The sequence below is a fragment of the Culex quinquefasciatus genome, chromosome 1 (assembly GCF_015732765.1).
Source record: "Culex quinquefasciatus strain JHB chromosome 1, VPISU_Cqui_1.0_pri_paternal, whole genome shotgun sequence".
Lineage (NCBI taxonomy): Eukaryota > Metazoa > Arthropoda > Insecta > Diptera > Culicidae > Culex > Culex quinquefasciatus.
This window is the reverse complement of record NC_051861.1, coordinates 122,938,732-122,954,139: the sequence shown is the minus strand read 5'-3', so window position 1 is coordinate 122,954,139 and position 15,408 is coordinate 122,938,732. Positions and strand designations below refer to the sequence as shown.

Here is a 15,408-nt window from a genome sequence, read left to right as displayed (position 1 = left end):
CACCCTCCTTGCCACGTTTCCAGTGCAATGCCTTCAATCAACCAAATTACCATTTCGACATGTTTCGTCCAGCCAGAGCCAGCCAGCCAATGTTCTTCTGTGGATTTGGACCTGGTCGCGTGCTCAACATCAAAAAGAGAGAAATTTGTTTTTCTTTCTTTCTTTTTTGCTTCACGTGTTTGCTTTTTACCCGCGCGCGCACACACCTGTGGTATGGGGGGCTTTTCCCCACAACACCCACAGTTGCACCCACCAGCAGCACCGAAAAAATAAAAAAAAAACCACAAACCTCGAGCTTCTCGTGAAAATTCGTCGAGATTGGTGGCTTCTAAATAAATACACACTCAAATATGGCAATTTCCCACCGCCACCCACACTCTATTCGCGAAAGGAAGGGGGGGGGGTGCGGGGTTTGTGGGTGCTACCCACCGCCACCCACCCTGAGCAATAACGAAAACATTCACATTAATACAGTTTGCCCGTGTCTTTTTATGGTTTTGGCCCTGCCGTTTTATCAAAGTTTTTGATATTCTACCAGAGTTCAAAGTGGAGGGTGCCTGCGAGGGGGCTCGTTATTAAGCGAAAACTTTCCGATATCGAGATTATATGGTTTGTTCGTGATTAAAACGTAAATGTTGGGTGTTTATTTCTCCCTTTTAAAGCGCCAGCATTCTGAACCAAGAGGGGGAGGAGCAAATTGAAATTTTCCTCCCAAAACCACTTACAACATTATTGACTTTCTTTACAACCACCCCGCCCCTTCTTCAGGAGGGAATTGGGAGGAAAAAGTTAACCCTTAATGACTCAATAATTGAAAAAAAATGAAGAAAAAAAAACTTTTTTCAGGTGTTCATCCAAGGGTTAAAAGGAAAGATTTTGTGAGAGTCCCTTCGGTGGGACCGAAAATTTGTTCGCAAAAGATTTTCGCTTAACCTTGTCTTCCTCGGGGTGAGAGTTATCTGTTCCTGTGGTGGGAGGAGGAGGGTTGTCGGAATAAATCAATGTTTGCTCTGGTGGAAAAATCGGTACACTGAGCCTGTGTGGCACGCTGTGGGATCTCGGATCTCGCTCTACAAATTCATTCTTGTAGCAGTAATGTCCGATTGATTGCGTTTCCCGATAAGCACTGAGGCTGAGGTTGAGATCTTAACTGGGTGGAAATTTCCTGGAAAGCCTTTACTGGGAAGGCGAATTCAATATGTTGTGTCAAAACATGTTGATGGGAATCACTCCAGTTTGACAAGAATAGTGACATATAGGGATATCAATTAATTAAATCGAGATTTGGGTGATAAATCTTGCACATAACTCCTCAATGATTATCTGGACAATATGGATTGATTGACTGCCTCATTTGCATTTGTTTTCACAAATTTTATTGAATTTCCCACCTGTCACTACATTATAATATTGTTTCTATTTACTCAAAGTTTATTTATTTCAATTTGTTTTAATTCAGAGAGAATTTTCACATGCTTAGCAGCAAGGTTGTTAACGATAAAATTATCGAGGGACGATAACGATAATCTATCGTTACCGTTATCATTATTCTGATAATTCTATAACTTATATTTAGTATATTTCTAGAATTATTATGTTGAATTTTCAAGTTTCCTCTCAGTATTTTTTTTTTTTTTGATGATGTAGTAAGTATAAAAGTATAAATTCTTCTCAAAAAATCACAAAATACCGTATTTTTTAAAGTACCCAAATTTTTATAATTTGCAATATGAGTATCAAAAGATTCGAAATTTAGCATAAATTTTCCCGATTTTAGAGTTTTTGAATGAAATACTCAAATTTTCACAAAATACAGTATTGTCTCGAAAATACTCAAATTTTTATAATTCGCAATATGGGTATCGAACGATTTGAAATTTTGCATGTTTAAATACTATTTTGAATTAAATATGGGTAATTCTCTACCAACTCACACGAAATCGGGAAAAGTTGCCCCGACCCCTTTTCGATTTGCGTGAAACTCTGTCCTAAGGGGTAACTTTTGTCCCTGATCACGATTCCGAGATCCGTTTTTTGATATCTCGTGACGGAGGGGCGGTACGACCTCTTCCATTCTTGAACATGCAAAAAAAGAGGTGTTTTTCAATAATTTGCAGCCTGAAACGGCATACTAAGAATTCCGAAAAAAACGTATTTTTCATCGAAAAAAAAACACCTACAAAAGTTTTAAAAATTCTCCCATTTTCCGTTACTCGACTGCAAAAATTTTTGGAACATGTCATTTTATGGGAAATTTAATGTACTTTTCGAATCTACATTGACCCAGAAGGGTCATTTTTTCATTTAGAACAAAATTTTTCATTTTAAAATTTCGTGTTTTTTTTTTCTAACTTTGTAGGGTTATTTTTCGGAGTGTAACAATGATCTACAAAGTTGTAGAGCAGACAATAACAAAAAAATGATGTATATACATAAGGGGTTTGCTTATAAACATCACGAGTTATCGCGATTTTACGAAAAAAAGTTTTGAAAAAGTTACTTTTTGCGTTTCTATTTTTTTCGTCGTCCGTGTCTGTCGCGGGTGACCATGAACGGCCATGATTGATGACGACCAACTTTTTCAAAACTTTTTTTTCGTAAAATCGCAATAACACGTGATCTTTATAAGCAAACCCCTTATGTCTATATATCAAATTTTTTGTAATTGTCTGCTCTACAACTTTGTAGAACACTGTTACACTCTAAAAAATAAACCTGCAAAGTTAGAAAAAAACACTAAATATTAAAATGAAAAATTTTGTTCTAAATGAAAAAATGACCCTTCTGGGTCAATGTAGATTCGAAAAGTACATTAAATTTCCCATAAAATGACATGTTAGAAAAAAATTTACAGTCGAGTAACGGAAAAAGGGAGAATTTTTAAAACTTTTTTAAGTGTTTTTTTCGATGAAAAATACGTTTTTTCGGAATTCTGAGTACGCCATCAAATCGGGCATCTAATTTTACATAAAAGTCCCTTTGACACCAGATTTCTATCTCATCACCGTTTCAGGCTGCAAATTATTGAAAAACACCTCTTTTTTCGCATGTTCAAAAATGGAAGGGGTCGTACCGCCCCTCCGTCACGAGATATCAAAAAACGGACCTCGGATTCGTGATCAGGGACAAAAGTTACCCCTTAGGACAAAGTTTCACGCAAATCGAAGAGGGGTCGGGGCAACTGCTGTGTGAGTTGGCGGAGAGTTACCCACATTTAAATATTCACAAAATACCGTATTATCTCGATAATACTCTAATTTTTATAATTCGTAATATGGTTATAGAACGATTTAAAATTTTGCACGTATTTGAACTATTTTTGAGTTTTTGAATGAAATACTCAAATTTTCACAAAATACCGTATTTTCTCGAAACTACTCAAATTTTCATTATTCGCAATATGGGTATGAAACGATTCGAAATTGTGCCTGTATTTTAACCGTTTTAGAGTTTTTTTAAAATGAAAAAGATGGTAAAATTTCGCTTCATTTGATACCCATATTGCAAATCATGTAAATTTGAGTACTTTCAAAAAATACGGTAATATGTGAAAATTTCAGTATTTCATTTAAAAAAAAAACTTTAATATCAAATCGTTTAATATCCATTGCGAATTATAAAAAATTGAGTATTTTCAAGAAAATGCGGTATTTTGTGAAAATTTTATTATTTCATTCAAAAAGTTCTAAAACCGTTAAAATACAAACACAATTTCGAATCGTTTGCTTCCCATATTGCAAATCATAAAAATTTGAGCACTTTCAAACAAAGACGGTATTTTGTGACAATTTTAGTATATATGCTACTTACTACATTATCAAAAAATATATTCTAAGCGAATGCATCGAATCGTCCCTATTGAAAATCATGAAGTTTAGTGAAGTACTTCAAAAGTTATGCTTGAAAAAAAAAAACATTTTGAAGAAAGTCCGAAAGATCGTCAAAAGGGTGGTTTTGTAAGAAAAGCCGTCATGTTATACATTTTTAGAAAGGTATTTGAAAGACCTTTCCAACGTATCCAAAATTTTGAATATCTGATTACCCTATCAAAAGTTATGAGCACTTAGGTGTTATTCACACTGTTTTGAGGACGGATCTCAGATATTTAGATAAAAAAGATAATCGGATCCATCGAGCAACCCATCTAAATATGTGTAAAAGAAAGACTTTTCCGTTGAGCCTAAAATATTGAAGATTTGATAACCCTATCGAAAGTTTATTCATTTGAGGAAGGCATCTACCAGCTTAAGGTGGATTAAGTACAATTAATCAATTAATTTAAAATTTTATTTTTCTCTCCCGGTCTTAATTTTTTTTAATATTTTTTTTTGTTAAATTTTATTTGGAATAGGCCATTTTTTTAATTTTATTTTGATCATTTGTTCCATTATTCATTTTAATTAAATTGCTTGATGCAGACTATGCCACTGCGCATTTTTTTTTCACAAATTAAATGATTATCATGCCATTTTATAGCAGAATATGTAAAACACAAGCAAAAAATTTAAGAGGTGACTGTAAAACATGAAAAAATAGATAGGCAAAATGTAATGATAGGAGGTGGTAAAATAGGCCAAATACTACCAATAACAAACATAAACTAAACAAAATAAATGCAAATTAAAATACTAAAAATGGAACAAGAAAAACATAAAACAAGAGAAGTAAAGTTTTTCGTAGAACAAAAGTTTTTTTTTTTTTTTCAATAATCAATCAAATTAGTCGTTTATTTTCAGTTTAACAATTCGTGTGCACTTAAGGTCTCAATGAACTTGCGTTCCTCTAAAAAACCTTTTTGCAGCAACGATTAGTTACAAGTACTGTTTACATTATCTTAGATTACACTAACATGTTCTCACTACAATACATTTTAAAAACGTTACAAGTATCTAGCTAGGTTGGCACGGATAAAAAATTTCACTTTTTGTTTAAATTTAAGAAGTTGATCACTTGTTTTTAAATCACCGGGTAAATTATTGTACATTCTTGGTCCGTTGCAGCAAAATCTTCTCCTCCCTAATTCCGTCCTGAAGCGGGGAACGACTAAACGTTCTTGGATTCTCATCCCACGTTGGTGATTCAGCATGCGGATTTCGAAGTTATGATGGATGTCTTTCAGTTTAACCATGCGATGCGTTGGTATAGTTGTTTGGAGTTCGTGGAGAGCAGCAATAGGTAGAGCATTGTGAAGAGTTGAATTGTAAAGTTCGAGTGTAGGGAACAGGAAAGGCAGCTTCAGGATCGCTTTCAGGCACCGGTTTTGCTGGATCTGGACTGTCTTCAGATGTGACGCACAGGCTGAGCCCCAGATGGATACTCCAAATTGGTACCGGCTATGCACAAACGAATAGTAAACTTTCATCAACACGTGTCGCGGAAGAAAGTGAGAAAGCTTCCTGAACATTCCACAAAGTGGCGCATTAGACTTGACCAGGTTTTCAATATGGATTTTCCAAGTAAGCGTTGAGTCCAAGTGTATCCCAAGGTATTTGAAGGTTTCGACCTCGTCAATACAGCAGCCCTTCACTTCTACATTCGGGTGAGGTGGTATTGTCATGCGGCTTCCTCGGAAAAACATTATTTTAGTTTTCTTCGCATTTAGTGATAGTAGATTATTCTCCAAGAAGGCGTTGATCTTGGCCAAGTCATCAGTCATGTCGGATACCATTTCTAGTACGCCACCGTTGCGATAAGTCACAACAGTATCATCCGCAAACAACCTGGGCCGACCGTGGAGCTTTAGCCTGGCCATGTGTTGCTCTAAATGACCTCCTGAACATGGGAAAAATAAAAAAACTTTGAAAAAAATTGGGCAGTTAAGGGTTAACAACATTTTTATGATAAAACATTAGAAATTTATCGTCATCTTGATTTTCTTAAATTTAACTAAAAGAAACTAAAAAATTTTGCATAAAAGCGAAGAAAAAAAAATAATGTTCTCCCAACAATGAACTTTTTTTTTTGCAAAACTAATTCCTGTATTATTTAGAAGAAACTTTAAGTGTACCTGTTTATTTACCAAAGAAGAAAAAAAATGATCAGAAAATCCGTTCTCATGATACAGATTTTTGGATATTTTGATACTGTATGATAGACTCCATACAATTTAAGAAGTTTCCCATGCAAAAAGGCAACACAAAATTTATAAAATTTCCGTTTCAAAATCAAAATCAAAAAAAGTTTAACATGTTTTTCAAAAAAAAATGGCAACGATGTCAATTAAACTTGACCAACCAGTGCATAGGAAAAATAATGCCATTTTTTGTCGTCTGAAAATATCCAAAATATATTATTTTTTAAAAAGATAATTTTGCGCAATTCTTTTTGTGCTAATAATTTGAATAATTGTTTTTAGAGCTTAACTATTTTTTCTAAGAAGTCGTAAGGGAGCGTTCTTTTATTACGTAATGCAGTTGGGGGGTCGAAGGCCGTGTTACGGTCCATACAAATTGTTTGGAAATTTTGTTTTTTTGCGTTACGTAATAAAAGAACGCTCCCCAACGCTACCTACAACTTTGCCGAAGACACCAAACTGATAAGAAATTCGTCCTCAGGACCGTCTTGTAAACAGTTGCCAACATTGAAATCCAAAATCGAATTTATTTTTCTTAAACACGATGAACACGCTTTTAAAGATCGAATCAAGTGTTGAAAAACACAGATTGTTGAAAACTTAATAAATTTCCAAAAGTAAATCTAGAATTAAAAAAAAGATTTTTTGTTGAATCTATTTTTTGCTAATTTCTCGCTAACGCGGGACAGTGTTGCCAGATTGTCAAAATTCCTAAATTAGAATTTTTTATGATGTAATGAAAGATGATTTTGGAAGTTTATTCCTATTCCTTCTTCATAAGTTTTATAAATTTAAGATAAGTATTTATAGCAAATTACTGGGTTGCCAGATAATCAAACTTTATTATTAGTTAGGGAAGAAAATACAGGTGATATCAAATACCATGTACACCGAGATTTTAAACATGCGATTTTTAAGGTTGTGAAAATATCATCAAAATGTCCATAGCTTTATTCAGGGTTGCCAGATCTCTAACATTTGTTCATTATTCAAATCTTTTTTTGTCAAATACTGTTAATTTCAATGAATAGTTTGCACAGAAAGCTTCAAATTTATCTATGAAATTGTAATCCTCCAAAATTTATAGACAGTGCTGCCATTATGCATAAATCTCACCTTAAACCCCCCACAAACCCATCAAAGTGAGCTATGCCTCCGGCAGCATCCAACTTACTTAACCTTTTCAAGTGCGCGCTCATCCGCGAACGAACGCAAATCCCCGTACGGCAGTACCGTTCGACAGATTCATTACCATCACAAGCTTCTGCCCCCGCACACATCAAACTAAACCAAGACTAATGTCCTGTGTGAATGTTTCAAAAGGCCTACTTCGCCCGAAAAACTGCGTGAGTGTGTGTGAGCGTTGTGCATACCATAACTCAGGACGACAACGGCGCGGTTTCAACGCCTACTGGCACCACTGACGTCCCGTGCTTTGTGCGTATCCGAAACAGATTTATTTACGAACCACCGAAAACAAACAAAACAAAGCACCGCGAAAAAGTGGCCCTAAATAAACGCAGGTGTGAGCCCCCTCGAAAATATTACCACGACCTGCTGCGACCACACCGAGGCCGGGCTGCCATCGATCGAACTGTCAGAGCAAAGGGGGAGGGGGCGCTAATGTTCTAATTTGCACCGCGTGTCACCACCTCGTCCGTCAACATCGCGGGCGAAATTGTGATGGATGGGTGAAGCGCGTTCGGGATGAACGGTTCGTTGGAGCGATTCTGGGAACCGGATTTCGGTGCTATAATGGCTGTCCGAGCGTGCCATAATGACGTCGATTGGAGAGTTTGACAGTTTTGCGCGAAGTTTATAGCAGGGTTGGCAAGTGAGTCGGCGCCTACTTTGACAGTTGGCGCAAACAGATTATAGCGCAGCTGTCAAGCGTACACCATAATGGCGGGTGACCCTTGTCGCAATCAACAAAGTTCGTCGACACCCAACTGCGGCCCTTTCGCAGTAGTCGTTACGGACAAAGTTTCTACGCCAAGTCAAAAGCCACAACTTTCCGGGTTCCGCTGAATGGCAGAGCTGTGTTGTGCCATAATGGCCGCCCAGCAAACTTTGACAGTTTAGCAACTTCCGCGCGTGAAACTTTGTGAGCGAGCAACAATCGTAGACGTTTCTGTGCAGTTGCTGTGTTAGAATTTAATTTTCTCCTCCGTCAACTCTCGTCAATCCATCTTCTTTCCCCTTGTATACACGATTGTTGTGTACATGCTCAGCAAAGTCTGGAGTGCTACGTGAGGAACTTGTGCACGAGCGAAGTCAGTGAATGTGCCTTCCAAAGCTATGCAGACGGAACGATTCGGTTCATTGAAGCAAACAAAGCTAAGGCGAACCTAACCTCCAAGTGCCATAAAACAATCGGGTCGCAAAGAGTCAGTAGCTCATAAAACCTGGAGAATCAGAAACGAGGAGCGTCAGAAGAGGACACAAACCGAGTGAAAGGGCAACTTCTAACTAACTACTAACGGCAAGATTAATGGTCTGTTTCTCGTATCACAAAGCCCGCACACATGTTGCCCATTAAGTCATTCAACGAAAAGCAGGGGGAATGTTTACCGAAAGAGATGCTTAATATGATCTTGACGTGTTGTGTAGTTTGCCGGATGAGCCACACTAATCAGGATTAATGACTCAGAAGAAGCGTAGCTTCGAAGTTCGACCCTAATCGGAGCAGCCATGCCATAAAAATTTCACCCCTGATTTGACAGCTGACGCGCGGCGTGCCGCCGCCAATTGATTTCTTTACAGCGGCTGTCGCCGCCATTATGGCAATTTGACAGCTCGCTCGAAGAGCAGCGTTGCCAAGTCAACTTTCGCGTTTAAATTAACTTCGCGTTTACTGCCAAGCAAAATTTGCACCAGCTTTATAGCTCCGGGGCTCGTTGCCAACTTTTACGAGCCCTCGACCTCATAAACACTCGATTTTTTGTGTTGCAGTTCCTCCAGACACGAGACGAGGACAATTGGCGAAGCGAAAGTGTTCGTTTGAAAAATTGGCAATACAGAGCAAAAAAGGTATAAAGGAAGATGAGCAAACATTTTCCCCGGCGAGCGATTAATTATGGGGTCCGCTGGCTGCGACAGCGATGTCGATTTTTATGGCATAATGTGTGTCCTTTCGTGGGTGTGGTGGGGCGGGATTTAAAGCTGTTATTTTTTGCGAAGCGACACAAAAGGATTACGTTTCTTATAGTCAGAACCTTTTTGCATATAAGAAAAAAAACAATTCTTGAAAAATTTCTTACACTCTATTTTTTTTTCCAAAATTCTAAAATTCTAAAATTCTAAAATTCTAAAATTCTAAAATTCTAAAATTCTAAAATTCTAAAATTCTAAAATTCTAAAATTCTAAAATTCTAAAATTCTAAAATTCTAAAATTCTAAAATTCTGAAATTCTAAAATTCTAAAATTCTAAAATTCTAAAATTCTAAAATTCTAAAATTCTAAAATTCTAAAATTCTAAAATTCTAAAATTCTAAAATTCTAAAATTCTAAAATTCTAAAATTCTAAAATTCTAAAATTCTAATATTCTAAAATTCTAAAATTCTAAAATTCTAAAATTCTAAAATTCTAAAATTCTAAAATTCTAAAATTCTAAAATTCTAAAATTCTAAAATTCTAAAATTCTAAAATTCTAAAATTCTAAAATTCTAAAATTCTAAAATTCTAAAATTCTAAAATTCTAAAATTCTAAAATTCTAAAATTCTAAAATTCTAAATTCTAAAATTCTAAAATTCTAAAATTCTAAAATTCTAAAATTCTAAAATTCTAAAATTCTAAAATTCTAAAATTCTAAAATTCTAAAATTCTAAAATTCTAAAATTCTAAAATTCTAAAATTCTAAAATTCTAAAATTCTAAAATTCTAAAATTCTAAAATTCTAAAATTCTAAAATTCTAAAATTCTAAAATTCTAAAATTCTAAAATTCTAAAATTCTAAAATTCTAAAATTCTAAAATTCTAAAATTCTAAAATTCTGAAATTCTAAAATTCTAAAATTCTAAAATTCTAAAATTCTAAAATTTGGAAATTTGGAAATTTGGAAATTTGGAAATTTGGAAATTTGGAAATTTGGAAATTTGGAAATTTGGAAATTTGGAAATTTGGAAATTTGGAAATTTGGAAATTTGGAAATTTGGAAATTTGGAAATTGGGAAATTGGGAAATTTGGAAATTTGGAAATTTGGAAATTTGGAAATTGGGAAATTTGGAAATTTAAAAATTTGGAAATTTGGAAATTTGGAAATTTGGAAATTTGGAAATTTGGAAATTTGGAAATTTGGAAATTTGGAAATTTGGAAATTTGGAAATTTGGAAATTTGGAAATTTGGAAATTTGGAAAATTTGAAATTTGAAAATTTTGGAAATTTGGAAATTTTGAAATTTGAAAATTTAAAAATTTGGAAATTTGGAAATTTGAAAATTTGGAAATTTGAAAATTTGAAAATTTGAAAATTTGGAAATTTAAAAATTTGGAAATTTGGAAATTTGGAAATTTGGAAATTTGGAAATTTGGAAATTTGGAAATTTGGAAATTTGGAAATTTGGAAATTTGGAAATTTGGAAATTTGGAAATTTAGAAATTTGGAAATCAGAAAATTTGGAAATTTGGAAATTTTGAAATTTTGAAATTTAGAAAATTTGGAAATTTGGAAATTTGGAAATTTGGAAATCTGGCAATCTGGAAATCTAAAAATTGGAAAATTGGAAATTTGGAAACTTGAAAATTTGGAAATTTGGAAATATGAAAATTTGGAAATTTGGATATTAAAAAATTTGGAAATTAAAAAAATTAAAATTTCTAAATTTGTAAGTTTCAAAATTTAAATTCTAAAAGTTTCAAATTAGGAAATTTGGAATTTGTTTTTGAAAATCACTTTAAAGTGGATCAATCTCACGCTTGAGAGATGCGAAGAGATGCCGTTTTAATTAAGTTTTGTTGCTTTTTCACGGGTTTTCTCGTCAGGGCAAAACACTCACACAGGTGCTGCACGAAGCTGTGCAACGTTGTCTGCACCTGGAAGGGCGTTCAAGTGGAAAACTGAATTCATTTTGAGGGGGACACGTGGGCGGGATGATAAGACAATTTACTTTATTGTTTTAATTTGGGCTCCGAATGAAAGAACAACATCAGAGGTGGTCGTTCCTTTTCCCGTGGATATTCAAACCTTGAGGAAATTAATCAACTCTCAAATTCGCAGGTATTCTAGCTACTCGCCGTACTGTAGCCCGTACGCTACCCGGAGTCTAGGAGCCGCCACGACGGCCTGCAGTAGCTCGATGGACGAGAACGAAGTGATGGCGGCGTACCTGTGGAGCAAGCAGTCCCAGGACCTGTACGCGAGCCATGGCCTCAAGGATCTGCACCACCTGCACCAGGACTTTATCATCAACGATTACACGGACAAGATCGCGACGAACATCGACCTGCTCGACACGGAGCTCAAGTTTGCGTGGGCCGCGCTGAACCTGCTCAACGAGGAGTACACCCGGATGTCGGAGAAGGTGTTCAAGCTGCAGTCGCTGAACGTGTCCCAGCAGCGGATCGTGCAGAACCTGCAGTTCATGGAGGAGAACCGCAAGGCGTACCTGGACATGATCCCGGACTACGCCAAGCACCACGAGTTCTCGCTGCAGGAACAGTCGAGGCTGCGCGAAGATCTGCAGTACCGGGACTGTATCAACGAGGCGTACATGAACCACATGCAACCAGGGCCGGCTTACGGGTACGGGCAGGTCCCGTCGGCGGAGGAGATGGCCGCGGCTTATAATCAGGAGTACTGGGGCATGCGGCGGAATCTGTCCAACATCCCGGAGGTGCTCCACGGGGAAGCGGAGAATGGTGGTGGTGGGGCGTACGGGTACGGGCAGGACGTGCCGATGCCGGCCCCGCAAGCCCATCGACTGTCGACGAATCCGTTCTTGCAGGTGGTCGAAGGAGCTGGCGGGATATTGAGGGAGATTGAACCCGCGGACAACGCCGCGTTGATAGAGGAGCAGTTGCGGGCGTCGTTCTTGAACCATGCCAAGCAGATGGAGATGGAACTGCAGGCTTCGCCTGCTATGATGAAGCATCAGCAAGAGTTGCGGCAGCAGCAGCAACAGCTGCTGCAGCAGAAGCAGTTCAAGCACGACGATGTGAGGGCACTAATTACGAGGGTTATGGACGATGAGGACGTGGCGTCGTTGAGCAGCGAAGAGATGGAGAAGGTGAGGGTGTTTATGTCAAAAAATAGTGGCGAGTTGAGGGAGATATTCGCGGAGGAGTTCTCACCGCTGGCGAAGGACGGGAAAGGGGGTGAGAAGATCCTGGCGCAGAACAAGCTGGGCGGGGTTAGCCCGAAGAAGGAGTTCAACAAGTTCATTCACCTGCCGGATGCTGCTGGGATCGCCTCGTTGACGAACGACGACCTGCTGACGGTGGAAAACGGGACAATCAGTATTCAGGACAAGAGTAGCACAACAATCGCCGACAACGAATTCAAGCTCAACCTGAACAGCGGCGGCGTAGTTCATCCAGCGAACGGGACGAACGGAACGTCACCGAAGAAGCTGAGCGAGTTTTCGCCGTTCGGGATGCAGAAAGCCATGGAGAGGAAGGAGAGCGGCAACGTGCCGAGCTTTGCCGACCTGATGAACAGCAAACCGTGCGGCACGGATGCGGCGGGGTTGACGTTTACGAACCTGAACGGCGAACCGGAGTCGATCTTCAGCCAAAGCTTCAAGGAGGCGGTTGAGGCGAAACTTGCGGGGCAGGCGGTCCAGATGGCGGGTAACATGATGAGCATGGGAGAACCGGTTCCGATGTTCCCGACGGTCGCGATGAAGCCAAACATTAGTGAAGCGCTGGAGGGGGGCGGCGTCCGGCGGCCAAGCGTAACGGAAGCGCTCGAAATTAGACGGCCCAGCGTTACCGAATCCCTGTTCCCAACTGTAGCTAGGAAACCAAGTATTACGACGACGTCGGTAGCGTCGGAACTCCAGCGAAGACTATCCGTAGAAGATCCCCAGCATCCGTCGGCTTTCGCGCCCGTCCGCAAGCTGAGCATCGTGGAACCGGTTGCGGATCCGGCTCCGACCGCCCCAAGCATCTTCCAACCGTTAGCTAGAAAACCCAGCGTTACGGAAACTGCCGCCCCTTCGACGAGCCCTCCAATGTTTACGCCGCTGCCGGGCTGCACCACCATCACGGACACGCCGGAGATGCAAGCCATCTACGAATCACTGTCCCGCAAGTCCAGCCTTCCCACCCTCGGTGACGGCACGTTCTTCCCGTCGCTGGACATTACCGACTCCGGCTTTGCCGAGTGCACCGACGGGATGTCCCTCTTTCCAACCACCCTGACCCTGTCGACGACGCTGTCTTCCACCACCGATGCGCCCGTCTCGCTGCCGGACTTTTCCACCCTGTCGACCATGGCCGCCGAAACGTCCGAGGCGTCCAACTCGTCGTTTCTGCACATGTCGATGAACTCGTCCGGCATCAGCGAAGCATCGGACAGTATCACGCTGCTGCCACCGGTAAGTGCCATCATCACTGACCAATCGACGATCGCCGTACCGAAACCGGCGGAACCGGCGCCGCCGCTGCCACAACCCTTACCACCCATATCAGCCGCTCCGGCCACGATGGCGGCCCTCGCCGACAGCAAACCGATCGCACAAGCCACTGCTCCTCCTCCGACGGTCACCTCGCCACCGGCTCCTCTGGCCACCGCCGAGGTCGTCAAACCAAAGCCGACTGCGGCACCTGTAGCCGCTGTAACCAAGCCGACTCCGGCTGCGGTACCACCAACCGCTGTAACCAAGCCGACTCCGGTTGCACAAGCTCCCACGAAACCACAACCAGCGCCCGTTCCAAAGCCAGCGCCAGCACCCGCCCCGGAAGCCAAGCAGGCCGGCGGCTTCTTCGGCACGACCACCTCCACCTTCGGTGGCTTCTTCAACAAGGTCAACAAGACCCTCTCCCACCAGGACAGCACCGACAGTCTGCTCGGCACCAAAACCAAAGCGCTCTTCTCCTCCGTCAAGAGTTCCTTCTCGCTGGAGTCGCCCAAGCAGTCGCTCGACGAAGCCAACTCCCAGCCGTCGTCCTCGCAGTCCGCCACCTCAGGGGCCGCCTCGCTCGAGTCGTCGTCCCCGCCCGGTAGCGTACAGGTACCGTCGACGCCAGGTAGGTCACCCTAACCGACAGGTTTGTCCCATTTGGTGTTGTGTGTCTCTGTGTGTTTACCCTAGAACCCCTTTCATAATCAGAAGAACCACACTCCACTACTCCACCCCAATCTCCAGATGTAGCTCTGGCTCAGTCCCACCAACAACAACAACAACAACAACTTCAGCCACACCAACAGAGTTCGCCACCTCAGGAACTGCAGCAGTACCCGCCGACGACGTCACCCCCGGGCGGCGAACAACAACAGTCTTCCCCGTACGACCAGCCGCCGCAGCAGCTAGCTTCGGAGTTTCCGGAGCTCTGCAATGGCAACGGCAGTAGCGGCACCCCACTGTCCAGTAGCGCACAGCCGTTTCCCGGTGCGGAGGAAACGGTACTCGACGGCGAAGCGCCCGCACCGCCAACGCACAGAAAGCAGAGCCTGTTTCGGGCGCAGGGGAGTGAAGGTACGTGGGTGTGTGTGTGTCAAGGTTGCTAAGCGATAAAATTATCGACGATAATATTTTAGCGTCTAACGATAACAAAAACAAAACGATTACGGACAATATCTCATTTTTAAAAACTATCTGTAATTGAATTTATCCAACCATATCGTGTTAAATTTGCAATGCTTTCACTAATAATATATTTTTGATAATGTTGGCTACATTATGTAGCCAGTTTCTAAGTATAACTAATCAAAGAATTTTGCAAAATACCGTTCATTTTTAAAATACTCCAATTTTCATAATTTACAATATACCAAACGAAGCGAAATTTTGTATGCATTTTCAATTTATTTTTTTATTTTTTTATTGTAAAATACCCATATTATTTACAATGCTTACTTTTCATATTTTTTAAATTGTCACTTAAAATTAAATAAAAGTTTGAAATATGTTTTTTTATTAAACATGATTTTTGCATCCATAAACCCCTCGGTAACTACGGTATGTTTTGGTTTTACCGTACGTACGTACGATAACAGTCATTTTGTTTTATAAATATGCAAAATTTTGCTTGTAGTTTTGCTTCATTATAGTTTCATTGTTTTCACAAAATACAAAATTTTAAAAATTCCTTATTATTCATTAAAATTTGGGCATTTTGAAAAATCGGTAGTTGGTAAAAATTTATGGTATTTTACAAGCAACACAAATTA

The 15,408-nt window shown here is 39.9% G+C and overlaps 1 protein-coding gene across 2 annotated transcripts in view; it reads left to right on the top strand.

Moving 5' to 3' along the window:
* Positions 1-15,408, top strand: part of LOC6038325 (protein unc-13 homolog A) — a 93,006-nt gene that overhangs the window by 66,119 nt on the left and 11,479 nt on the right. For both annotated transcript variants that reach the window (XM_038265398.1, XM_038265349.1), the window contains exons 2-3: positions 11,293-14,264; positions 14,348-14,713. In XM_038265398.1, the coding sequence (XP_038121326.1) occupies positions 11,372-14,264; positions 14,348-14,713 (3,259 nt within the window). In that variant the 5' untranslated portion in view covers positions 11,293-11,371. The remainder of the gene's footprint in view (positions 1-11,292; positions 14,265-14,347; positions 14,714-15,408) is intronic.